At 44.1% G+C, this 12,918-nt stretch overlaps 1 protein-coding gene and 1 long non-coding RNA gene across 2 annotated transcripts; one reads left to right on the plus strand and one right to left on the minus strand.

Annotated features, from left to right (window-relative positions):
- Positions 1–204: 204 nt before the first annotated feature.
- Positions 205–3,107, minus strand: LOC308320615. The gene is made up of 3 exons (XR_013964546.1): positions 3,022–3,107; positions 2,090–2,144; positions 205–890 (listed from the first exon to the last, which is right to left on the minus strand). It is a non-coding gene; the product is annotated as an uncharacterized lncRNA (long non-coding RNA).
- A 383-nt stretch (positions 3,108–3,490) lies between these two features.
- Positions 3,491–10,152, plus strand: LOC308319632 (uncharacterized protein; the record flags this gene model as incomplete). Its single annotated transcript, XM_080769737.1, has 7 exons — positions 3,491–3,772; positions 4,981–5,157; positions 5,557–5,721; positions 5,967–6,047; positions 8,401–8,568; positions 9,042–9,136; positions 9,223–10,152. Exons 1-7 carry the CDS (start codon positions 3,580–3,582, stop codon positions 10,150–10,152), a joined length of 1,809 nt encoding a protein of 602 aa, XP_080625863.1. The 5' UTR covers positions 3,491–3,579.
- Between the last annotated feature and the right edge of the window lie 2,766 nt (positions 10,153–12,918).

Here is a 12,918-nt window from a genome sequence, read left to right on the forward strand (position 1 = left end):
TTTCAGACCAAAAGTAGTAAACATCTTGTCACAACTTGGACAACTAAACAGCTTATCTGGTTTATCCTCTGTATGGGTTCTCATATGTATTGACAAATATTCATTACGAACAAAGCTTTTGCTACAAACTGTACAACTATAAGGCTTTTCCCCTGTATGACGCCTCATGTGTCTTTTCAGATCAGATATTTGATGAAAGCCTTCACCACACTCTGTGCATTTATGAGCCTTCTCCCCAGTATGGCTTCTCTCGTGAATTTTCAAAGATTGATTACGAGCAAAGCTTTTGCTGCAAATTGTACAACTAAACGGCCTTTCCCCTGTATGAACCAGCATGTGATTCCTCAGACTTCGCGAAGTAGCAAACCTTTTGTCACAACTTGTACAACTAAACAGTTTATCCCGTTTATCCCCAGTATGAGTTCTCTTGTGTGTTGTCAAATGTTCATTACGAACAAAGGTTTTACCACAAACTGTACAACTATAGGGCTTTTCCCCTGTATGACTCATCATGTGTCTTTTCAGATCACACATTCGATTAAAGCCTTTGCCACAATCTGTACATGTACGAGCCTTGTCTCCAGTATGGATTATCTTGTGCATTTTCAAAGATTGATTTCCTTCAGCATTTTTTGTATTGTGTGACTTCCTTCTATTTAAAGCTGATTGATCTTCTCTGGTCTCATCCCACTCATCATCACCATCTTCAGTGTCAGATTCAGAACAGTGTGAGGTAGGAGAGAAGAGCTGGTCATCACTAGTTGGTTGTGATGATCCACAGTTTTCACCACCATCATCACTTTTCACTGCCTCCATTGCTCTTTGAAGTGGATCATTTGGTTCCTCCTTGACAAGACTGCGGCTGCCCTCTTGCTGTTCAGGGGAAACCTCTTTACACACAGAGGCAAAAGATGAAATGAGAGCAATCATTACAATGATATTTCCCAAACAGTTTCCTCTATTTTGATCATGTGGTAGTTGAAGGAATTTCTGCTGTTTTATTAAGTGTGAGATGCCATACTAGTATTATTCCAATTTGAACAGGGTGTTGTTCCATTAGTCTACACAATGTGCACCTGTTGTAAAAAAAATTAGCCAGCCGGGTGTACACAAGGGTTTTTCTATTCCACGATTTTTGTAACCCATTTTCTTCACCCAGTGTCAATTGTCTAATGTAATCCTGTTAGAGATGGTCCGATAATTGGCCACCGATCGGTGATCGGCAATTTACTCTATCTGGAGAAACCGATCTTTTACAACATTTAAGTGGTATAAATGTCAATCAGATATATAGTATAATATCATTTTTGTGACAGGCCTAAACATTCTCCCCTTCCTCCCCACACAGGAACAGTTTGGACATATAATTATTTTATTTTATTTTACGCACAAGATCGGGTTATTGGACCTATTGGTATCGACCGATCATAATTTTTATCCCACGATTTTGCAACCCATTTTTTGCATGGAAGGAACACGTTATTCTGACCAGTCCCTTTCCCCTCCATCAGGTTTCCTGGGTGGCCAGGGGGAGGTAGTTTACCCTTTTTTGTGAGGGTACCTACCCTAGGGGACACGGGGAGAACATGCAAACTCCTTACAGAAAGGCCCTTGCGCCAACCCCGCCTCGTGTATGGGCACTGTTGACGCGGAGGAGAGAACACGCCCCCAGCACCCACAGCATCCCCAGCGGGAATCAACCCAGGACCACCTGGTATCAGCCGATTGTGAGAAATACAATCGGTGATCGGGATCAGTCCCAAAAAACCTGATCGGAGCATTCCTAAATCCTGCAATAATACCCCCCACCCTGTTTTCATTATTATTATAATGACCAAAGACGTACAGACGTGTTTTGTCCCAACGGGTCTTCTGTAACAATTGGGCGAGAGAGAGCCTATGACCCAGCACGCTCGATCTGAGCAGTGCTGCGCTATGGATGTTATGTAATATTTCATGTCTACCACTCGTCATTAGATTATTGTCAGATTATGGTAAGAAAATTACTATTCTGGAATTCTCCTTTAACCCAGATTACTGTGAAGTAGTCTGTGGATACCATTATCAACAGTTAAAAAACTGTACATACCTTTCCTGTACAACTTTACTACAGGGTTCATCGATGCATCAAACAGTCCGTTGCACTGTGGAAAGGAAAAAATAAATACAATTAATAATATTAGGTTATCATTCATTAATCAACCTTACATACACAGAGAAGATGACTGAAGTCAAATGCAACTAAAGTGATCAGTGCGTGGCTGTTTGCAAGAGTACATGTGGGTTTTCATATGTGCACTGGGTGGACTCCACTGCAGTAAGGAAAGGTACTATGTTTACCCAGGGTAACTGGACTAAACTCAAGAACTTGTTTACAGCCAGGCCCTGCTCATAGAACATTTCATGGTAGGGGTTCAATGCCTTGTCCAAGGGCACTTCAGCTGTGGTAATTTTAACGTGCCGGTCCGGGGATACGAACTCCGATATCAAGACCGCTCCGAAAACCGTTCGGCCACCGCTGCCCCCATGGTGAGTAGAGTATTGGTAGCTGCCCTCGAATGCATTAGGCCTACATCTTTTTTTATTAGGATTTATATGGCCATATTATTGGGCTTGTTTTTCGAGGGTAGATTTAATTGGTAATTCTCTCGCAAGAGTTTTCTTGTTTTTGGAGGTCGTGGGTTGGCTTATTTATCTCTCATGAGAGTTGGCAACACTGAAGGCAATGCCCGTCTCAAGCGATTTTAAAAGTCGTGCATTTGTGGTTAAAATTTGCACACACGCAGACGTGCAGAACTCTAGTCCGGAGGGCGCTCCTCTTCGCCAGACACGGTAGCCTACATGCTTTTAAAAAGCAATTGTATGGAAACTTAAAAAATCAAGCTAGTAGCTAACAATTAGCTTCTGCAACGTCTTTAGCACAGGCCTACACAAATAAATCACGATCGGTTTAAAACATCTCCTCACAGTGACTTTTAAATCAAAATATCTGAGTAAGAAATGTGTTTTAATAAAACAAACCTGTTGTGTTCAATGTCAAATCTACTATCAGGACAGGACAGGATGGCAATGCGGGAGCTGGCAAAAACTTATTGGGAACTCAGATTTCTGCCAGTGTCTAAATACAAGACTTCCGGTGGACGATCTCTTCAAAATAGAAGTACCATCTAGAGTAAACTGAATCCATTGAAAAACTGTCCATTTGCAAATTAAGGGAATCAATACCACTTTAATAATTCAACTGGTTTATTAATTCATTCGTTTATTCAAGTTGAATAGATTAAGTTTAAAATAAATACATAGGATTGATAGGAATGTTGTTGAAAATAAACTAAACGTATCATTTATTTCAGGTTGGCCCCATTTTATACAGATCTTCAACAGCAGGGGCGGTCATTGATTGTTACGCCAACCAACTCAACGTAGTCAACCCGGAAGTGATTCCCCCCTCCCCGTTGTGTTTTGTTTTCTCGTTTTCCATGGTTGTGTGTGTGTTTTTTCACTCGCATCAAAGAGATTCTATATTCTCTTTCTCTTTGCTCGCATGCCACACAGCGAGAGCTTGTAACTCTTCTAATAATGATTTCAATACGAACACTGAAGACCTTCGTCAACGAGCGCCTCTCTGCGGCTGCTGAAGAGATATGTATGGTTGTTGAAAGAATGATAACAGACTATGAGGATGAGGCTTTACGTTCCAAACACCACATTGATAAGCAGCCGGGAAGAGTTCTGGATAAGGCTTCAAAATCACACAAATTACACCGAGCAGGTTGGTACAGTATAACCACACTGCTGTGTTTGCGTTTATTATTATTATTTTTGTTCCCCTCCTTCCATAACTCTTGAGTTACAGACCTGGCTGTCTGTGCAGGAGCAATTGGAATTTGGAACCCTTGTGCTTGTGCAATTGAGCTTGACCCATTCTGTAGCTCATTCGCTCTCAAACTTTTTCATGTCAAGGACCCCCAAATTGACACTTATTGGTCCTCAGAGTCACGGACCCCAATTTGAAAAGATATGCTCTTACCCCTAGTTTGCATGCATTTTTAGGTTACGGCTAGCCCCTTTCGGTACCTCCCTCGGTTACCTTTTCTGAAGTTTGGATGCGGCACCCTAGGGTCCCTTACAGCTTATTCCGCCCTCCTGCAGATGTACATACTCTCTGTTCACCGAGAGCGGCGGCGCCGCTTGAGTGTTGGTGAGATGTTTCAAAGATGCATAACACAGCTATAGGAGACAACGGAAACGTGTACGAAACCGCATTAACCGCCGATGCCTTTAAGTATTTTTAATCTTTTTTTGAAATGTTGGCTTCTCTGAAATTCTCTCTTCCTCACTTCCTTATTGACTTCCCATTGTACCACCTCCTGAGCAGCGACTGGCTATAGCTGCACGTCCTAGTAGTTACTGCCTCTGATTGGCTGACCGCGTACAACATGCAGGATGTTTATAATGCTGTTGTGTCGTGGGAGGCGGGACATGGGAAGTGAGGAAGAGAGATTTTCAGAGAAGCCAATACTTAACGGCATCGGTGGTTAATGTAGTTTCGTACACGTTTCCGTTGTCTCCTATAGCTGTGTTATGCATCTTTGAAGCGCCGCCGCTCTCCGTGAACAGAGATTATGTACATCTGCATCCTATGGAGGGCGGAATAAGCTGTCAGGGACCCCAGGGTGCCGTGTCCAAACTTCAGAAAAGGTAACCGAGGGTGCCGAAAGGGGCTCCGGGCCCCCATGGTATTTTTTATCTACTTACTTATCTACCTAGGTCCTACATCACATTATGTCAATAATCCACTCAAAATGCACAAAATAAACTATAAATCCCATTGGCTCCTACACATACGAATGTGCTCCACAAGGGAAGTTTTCATATGTTCAGTCCTGCAATCATGTCAGGCTTTTCACTGTCACATCATTTAAAAAGCTCAGTCAATTGGTTTGATTAACTGTTATTTCTTACTTCTGATGCTTGCAGCAGACATCCCAGTGTTTAAAGAGGAAAGTGATGGTGGTGGTGGTGGTGATGAACATTCCCCAGATGATGATGATGAAGAAACGTCCCCAGAAGAGACCATCACTGCCACTAGTGAGGGTGGATATGATGGTGATGGTCATGCCGAAGATGAAGATTTCCCAGGATTCCCTGCCTCAGGTGAGGAGGAGGAGGATTCAACGAAAACAGAAATTTAGAGGGGAAAAACGATCTGGATCTGTCCAACTGAAAGAATTAGACAAAATTTTAAAAGTACTACTTAGACATGCTCTCTGGTGGAGATTATGTCTACTTAATGATCGTTTTACCTACTACTATTTTGTTTTCCAATAATAGCCATACACTTGCCATATAAACGTGCCTGCCTGTGGTTCTGCATAAAACGTCTTCTTAACGAGTATCGGTATACAGCTTGGAAATGATGTTGTTAAAAACAATAAGTAGGAAAATGCAATCAGAAAGTACTTGTGCTCTGCTGATGGATGTTACCTTTTCTCGCCTCCTCCTCGATTCCCCACTTCCTCCTGTGTGTGTGTGTGTGTGTGTGTGTGTGTGTAGAAGAGGATTCACTTGAAGAGCAGGAGAAGAGCTCCAGTCTGATCCAGGAGGAACCAGAGTCACCGCAGATGAAAGTAGGTCAGGAGGAGCTCAAAGCAGTGGCTGACTGGTCAGCGTTGTCGTTGATGTCACTAGACGGGATGGCGAGGGGTGACATTCTGTCGGGTAAGAACAATCTCTGGTACAAATCTCTTAATACTGTAGCCAGATGTAATTACTTGGGGTCTAGTAGCACTATACTGTAGTAAATAATAAAAAAATAAATCGCTATAAAAGTTTGTGAAAAAATATTTTCATTTTCATTTTGGAATGCTCATCTTTTACTCTCTCTAATAACAACCTAAAACATGAACCTTTGGTTGAAAAAAACGAAAGTTGTCCTTTAAGTCTTGCACTTCTGAAACCTGCAGGCATCTCGGAACATCAACAATTGATCGTCAAAATGCTTGAGGAAAGTGATAATGATGATTTCCCAGGATTCCCTGCCTCAGGTATAGTATAAAAATCACACCTGTGTGAACTGAGTGGTGCAACCCCCCCGCCCCCCCCCCACACCCCTCTCTCTCTCTCTCTCTCTCTCTCTCTCATTAGCAGGCAACAGTGCAGCACTATCCCTCTCTCTGTTTCTGGCAGCGCCCCTACTGGTACTAATAGTCATATACTGGTGCTCATTAACGTCACATAGATAGGTGAACACAGACACACGGACATTGCTGTTCCTTGGAGTGGTTGCACCACTCAAAAAGGCCTTACGGTATTGTCCATAGCGTTAGCAGGTCTCCTTAACACAATGGACAGAAATACTGTTCATGGGTGGGCTGTTGGAATTGCACTACATCGGTGCGTGAGGTGCTCACCTAGGGCTCGATTCACCAACAATAAATACGCCAGAGTGTAACGGTGGCGGAAACAGATATCGTATTTATCCGTCCGATCAAGCTACGTTGAGATGACGTGTTATTCAGAGAAGCTGGTGTAATCACTTCATTTGTTCGGATCGCTGAGTGTATCCTTTCCGCATTTTTCCCAAGCGATTCGCCTGGTGTTGCCTGATTAGTTGGAACATCCACGCCCATTCTACACCATATAAGGCAACAGGAAATCTCGAAATACGTCATCATAGCCGGCACAGACGATTTAAACAGCGCGATGAGCTTGTAGAGTAGTTAATTTTGACAGGAGGTTCCAGTCTGCACGGACAGATCTTCAAGCAAACAGCGCGAGTTATATAATTATAAACGAAACTTGCCAACTTGGCACGCATTGCTTCACTCCTTGTTAAATGTCAGAACGCTAATAAGTTAACTGATGTTACAGTTACTTTCACATAATGAGAAAGAAGTTAATTTGTGCTGTTCACCACACGACCAAATGCTATATTACAACTCGGCAATGATAAGCCCTTACTGATGAATGCACTGCAGGGTTATAAAAAAAACACTCGCCTGCAGAAGTAAAATTGTTATCCGATACTTTTTTTTAATCAGAGCTGCATTGATTCATGCAGGGAATAGATTAATATCATCTCACTGTCATCTGTCTGAATGCCATGTGGAGAATGGATTTGTTCTGATCATAGACACGTATAGCATATAGCTATTTAAAAGTTAAAACTGACTGGCCAAATTGCACGCGCTGATGCCATAATGTGGATTTATAGGGCGAATTAGCCCTCGTGACTGCTGTCTGTCTGTCAGAACGGCATGTCTGTGAACCATAGAATGCCAGTCGGGCCGGGCCGTGTTCTGTCCAGGCTCACTGCGCCGTTATATTAATTTTCCAATGTAAATTTCACCCAGATTGGACTCAGTTCAGCGGCAGCATGCTGCTGTCCGCCATACACACACACACACACACACACACACACACACACACACACACACCGACAGTCAGAGAACTGACTCACTAACTAAACAACACTAACGCAGAATGCAGATAAGTGTAGCCAGGCCTATGTTCTTATTATAATTGTGAGTTTGTTTTTTAACATGCAGCGAGTCCGCGAGAGCCGATCTACAAGCTCACAGCGCGTTGCACTGCGAGTAGAAAGCTGTCAAGTGAGAAGCACAATCGCGCATGCTAGAAATATCCTAATAAATAAATAAAAAGGTGTCGGGCTTGCAGGGGCAGTTTAGAATGCATGCATTTAGGCATACAAGTGCATACAAATGCACTCGGCTTTTTATATATAGGCTATCATTTTTTTTATGTGCTGACCAATGTTGGGGGGACATGCCTACATATTTATCTGAGATTTGGGAACTATTTATTGATTCAGCATGAAGACTAAAGCCTTCTGAATGAATCCGTAAATTCCTCCGCCACCTAATGAGGTCCCGTAGGATTTGACGGAGTTTCCGACCAACCTACGTGACCGTCAAGTTCACGGCCATTTCCATGAATTCCAAATTAATGTGGGAAATTCACGTAAATGCCTTTCCGCTAGTGTCACGTCATGTTATCATCGTAAACGCCGTTGTGAATCGGGCCCCTAGTCTGGATTTTTGGTGGTTAGGTGACCACCGAACTACAGCCCCAGCCCTTCTCTCTGTTTTTACTCACCACCGCTCAACGTTATTTCAGCTCCGGTGGTCACCTCACCACCGGAGCGGTGGTCACCCCACCACCGAAAATCCAGACTATGAATGAGCCTTCACTGGTGAAGCTAAATGTTTTGGCAGTGCTGCAAAATGTGTCAAATGTAAACTTGCAAAACAAAACAAGGACAACCGATTGTATATGATGTGAAATCGCATCGAGTTGCTCCTGTGCTGACTTTACTTACTCTCTCTCTCTCTCTCTTGTACATAATGTAATCCTGCTCCTTCATTCCTGTGTGAAAAGAGGTTTGTTCAGAACAGCAGGAGAGGAGCCCCAGACTGGTCCAAGAGAACCCAGAGTCTCCACGGGTTAAGGAGGAACCGGAGGAGCTTGTTCCAATACCAGAGATTGTTGATGTGTCAACATTGACCACATTAGAAGATACGAAGTCTCGCCTAGGCACTCTCTCAGGTAAAAAAAAAAAAAAGCTTGTGTGAAGTGAGGAGCACCCACTGTGGCGGCCACATGACGTCACAAGTGGGGTGTAGTCATACAACATTTTATTTTGGCACGCCATGATGGTGTCGTAATACCTGATTTTACACTTTACATACTGAAAATGTGATGCGTTGTGAGCTTGTAGATCTGTTATTTTCAGAGTGCAATACCAGAGCGAAACCAACTGGATCACTTCGCCACTAATCCTCCCTAACATTTTAGCTTAGTTTGTATTTGTTTACAAAATTGACAATATATTTAGTCTTAGTTTGTAGTCATCATAGGTTAGTTTTTATTTGGTTTACGTCAGTGAAAAAAGGTAGTCGACAAACGTTTTTGGTCATAGTTTTCAGTCGATGAAATTAACACTGCGTCAGAGCCATGGGCCATGAATCAAATTTCCCATTCAAAATTCTTAAATAGATTATTTTACTCTGGGCCAACAGCTGCCACCAACCTCCCAGACACCGTTTCCACCGCTACAACCTCTGGTCCCCATTGGCCAACTGACATGACCCCGGCAGAACCCGAGCAACAGCTGGTAAGCATTTACAGGTTACCCTGTGACGGATGTGACAAGATTTCTCCGCTTGTGTCATTGTGTCATATTGTGTATATTTCTTCCAGGGCGTGTGCAGTGTCTCGTGGATGGACCGGCTGCGCAGCCTGGCAGAGTGCTTGGTGGGGCTGAGGAATGAAACTGGCCCAACACTGAACACCCAGCAGGCCGATACCATCATAGCCCTGTGGGATAACCTCATACCAATACTATACGACCAGAGGCAAGTAGCACAGCACCAGTGTATGTCGATGCACTCCAGGCCTATTAAACGTCTCATTATACTAGATCTTGGAACAGGATCCCATGCCCAGTGGCCAGACTGTTGTCATCTGGTGGAGTCTATCCTTGTCAAACTCTGTGACATCCATAAGAAATCCATAAGAGGCCAGGCCTGTTACACACTAAGATGGACACCGGTTCTCAGGGAATACAACAAGATCTGTCAGCTGCTCCGTCGTGACCGCGCAGTCACGGAGAACACTAATCTCGAGTTGTTTATGGTCAGTCAGGACATTTTCATCGATTGGCACGTGGGGCGAATGCGGATGCAGGACTGTAGTATTCTCCTGCAAGGGGTCACGTCTGCCAGCATTCTGGCACCGCCACCCGCTGCACCGCCCCCACAGCCTCGTCGCCAGAATCCATACCGCTCTCCTCATAGTACTGTAGCAGAACAGGCAATGGACACGACGAGCGAGCCCGCGGCTCCGGTCGAACAGTCTGACTCCCCGACACTGAGCGCTGAGAGGCAGACGTCCCCTCCGTCTACCTCTGACCCCTGGCCTGTGTTTATGATCCCACAAGTCCCTACATGCAAGAGGTGCTCCCAGGCCTGCAAGAAGGAAACTGGCCACAGGCACTATCTTGGGTCTGTGTACTGTCCCACGTCAAGTGTGCCACTTGACGAGTGGAAGGAGGAGGTTAGACATAGGAGCTGGAGGAGGTTAACCCTTTTGGGACTGAGGCCGATTCAAAAAACGTCTTCTAAATCCTGACGTAGTGCAAGATACCGGGGTTGTGGCTCTTTCGGAGCGTGAACTCTGGGGGGAAGGGAAGGGGGGGGGAAAAAATGTTCGAAAAATGTTATGTAATATGTGTGAAAAAGTAATAAAAAAACTTTGATAAAAATAAAAAATAAATCCCGACGTAAGTTTTCTGGAAAAACTTCAAATATTTATATAGCGGCATCAATTTTTGGTAATTTAAAAAAATACTGTACATAGTTTAGTTTATTTAGCACATGGTTATAAAATAGACAATACGTATCAATGAACAAGAATACTATAACATGCCTGATGAACATACAGTACAGAGGGAAGCCTGGAATCTAGAGTGTCTAGAGTTTTGTTCAGTTACAGTCTTACAGAGTGACACCGCAGACTACAACAGGCCTGTCACCTGCTCAAATGTTGTTGGAGAGGAAGCTGTGCTGCACTCTTGATTTGATCCATCCGGATATTGCACACAAGGTCATTAACAAACAGGAGAAACAGAAAAACGACCATTACAAAAGAGCTAAAGGAGAAGAGGATTTATGCCTCTTTTACACGGCGACCATCTCCAGATAAAACGGCAAAGTCCTGTTGCGTTCTCAATTTTTATTGACCCTTTACACGAGAACGCACACTTTATGAAAACGCTATAATGTCGCTAGGTGGCGGTAACGGGCTGCCATCGACTGTAACTTTTGAGTTACATGGGTTTTTAGACCCAGCTTGGCATTGGATAATTGTGTAGACTATGACTACTACTATACTACTACTACTGTTGTTGTTGTTGTTGTTACTGCTGCTGCTAGCCAGCCTCAATTAGCAACGTCAGCGTCTCCCTTTTATAGACCACCACCTCCCTCATTTTGCTATAATTGGTTTATTTAATTGTCATTATTGTAATCGTTATAACATATTCAGGGAAGATTATAAGACCTATCATCAATGTGCATAGTTCCCATTGTGTCATAATAATGTATATACATGTTAAATTTAATAGATCTATACATCTACAGGCTTGTAGGTATTTTCAGAAAATTAAATAATAATAATCTAATGAATCATATATTGTGAGCTTGTAGATTTGCCATTTTTGAATAATAACAGCTGTGTGTGTGTGTGTGTGTGTGTGTGTGTGTGTGTGTGTGTGTGTGTGTGTGTGTGTGTGTGTGTTACTGCCGCCCTGTCTGCTACTGCCACTGCCTATGACAAATACCCCTGCCACCTCTACCATCACCAGACCTGTGCTCACTCTCTCAGCATCTACAGTAAACCCAGGTATTGCTGGCCCTGCCACTCGACTTCTAATTCCTTCCCCTGGTGGCCCATCGACACAACGCATAATGCCTGATGGCTCTGCCACACGACACGTAATGCCTGCCACTGGTGATACTACACTCTCCTGCAGGTCTCACTCTCAACCACCACTGGGGTCACTGCCGCCCTGTGTGCTACTGCCACTGCCTATGACAAATACCCCTGCCACCTCTACCATCACCAGACCTGTGCTCACTCTTTCAGCATCTACAGTAAACCCAGGTATTGCTGGCCCTGCCACACAACTCCTAATTCTTTCCCCTGGTGGCTCATCGACACAACGCATAATGCCTGCTGGCCCTGCCACACAACTCCTAATTCCTTCCCCTGGTGGCCCATCGACACAACGCATAATGCCTGCTGGCTCTGCCACACAACACATAATGCCTGCCCCTGTTCGCCCATCCACACGACACATAATGCCTGACCCTGCCACTGCTCGCCCATCCACACACTCCTGGCCTCAACCAAAACCTCGAGTGCTACTACCACTGCCTTTCACGGGCCCTTCCACACAGTCCATAATAGCTGCCAGTCGGGCAACTCCAGGAATTGCTGGGCCACCTACATCAGCCCCTCCAACTATGCCCACAACACCTGGTGCTCAAACTGTTGCCTGTCTACGCTGGGCGAAGTCTACTTTATACCTAAAGCGCAAGAACATGGAAGCAGGAGAACAGTTAACAGGAGTAGGAGGCAAAGTGTCACGGGTTCAAAATCGTCTACCTGCCTGTAAACTATGTGGCCAACAAACTCAGGGACATAGAAAATACAAAAAGAAAACATATTGCCCTGTAAAAATGATGTCAAGCTCTGTTGGTCTGACCGACAGAGTGTTTAGCAGCTATGACGACTTCACCTCTGCTGTTGACAACTTGACAGAATATGTATTTAAAATAATGTAGCCTACAATGTCTCACATCCTTACATGCACACTTCATAATTGCATTGCCTTTTAAAACATTAAGTTATAACAGATATAACAGCTCGTCCCTCGAACATGGAAGCCGAAGCCTCCCAACGGGCAGAATAGAGAGTTGAGTTGCGGTGTGGTGCCTAGTTCTTCAGGTCTTTAGGTGTCATTTACAATTGTGTGTGTGTGTGTGTGTGTGTGTGTGTGTGTGTGTGTGTGTGTGTTTTTACTGTTTAGTTGCTGCAGAGGCTACATTGGCTACATAAACGCTGCTGCCGCGGCTGCCGCCTATCACAGGGCTTTTTATTTACATCATGGTTTTACATTCACCATCGCTGATGAGCAGCGCTTTGTAGTTTTCACCACCTGAAAACACCATTCTCGTCTAAAGGGACACCATGCAGCAAAGGATACTTTATTTAGCCGTTTTCTATGAACGCCGTTCTCGTGTAAAGACCACCTTAGAGTAGGTGCTAGTGCTAGTCAGGAATTTCAGTCATGGACCAAAATGGGTCCCAGGATTCAGACACAGTGACTGGCCC

The sequence above is a fragment of the Protomyctophum bolini genome (assembly GCF_963924005.1).
Source record: "Protomyctophum bolini genome assembly, chromosome: 8".
NCBI lineage: Eukaryota > Metazoa > Chordata > Actinopteri > Myctophiformes > Myctophidae > Protomyctophum > Protomyctophum bolini.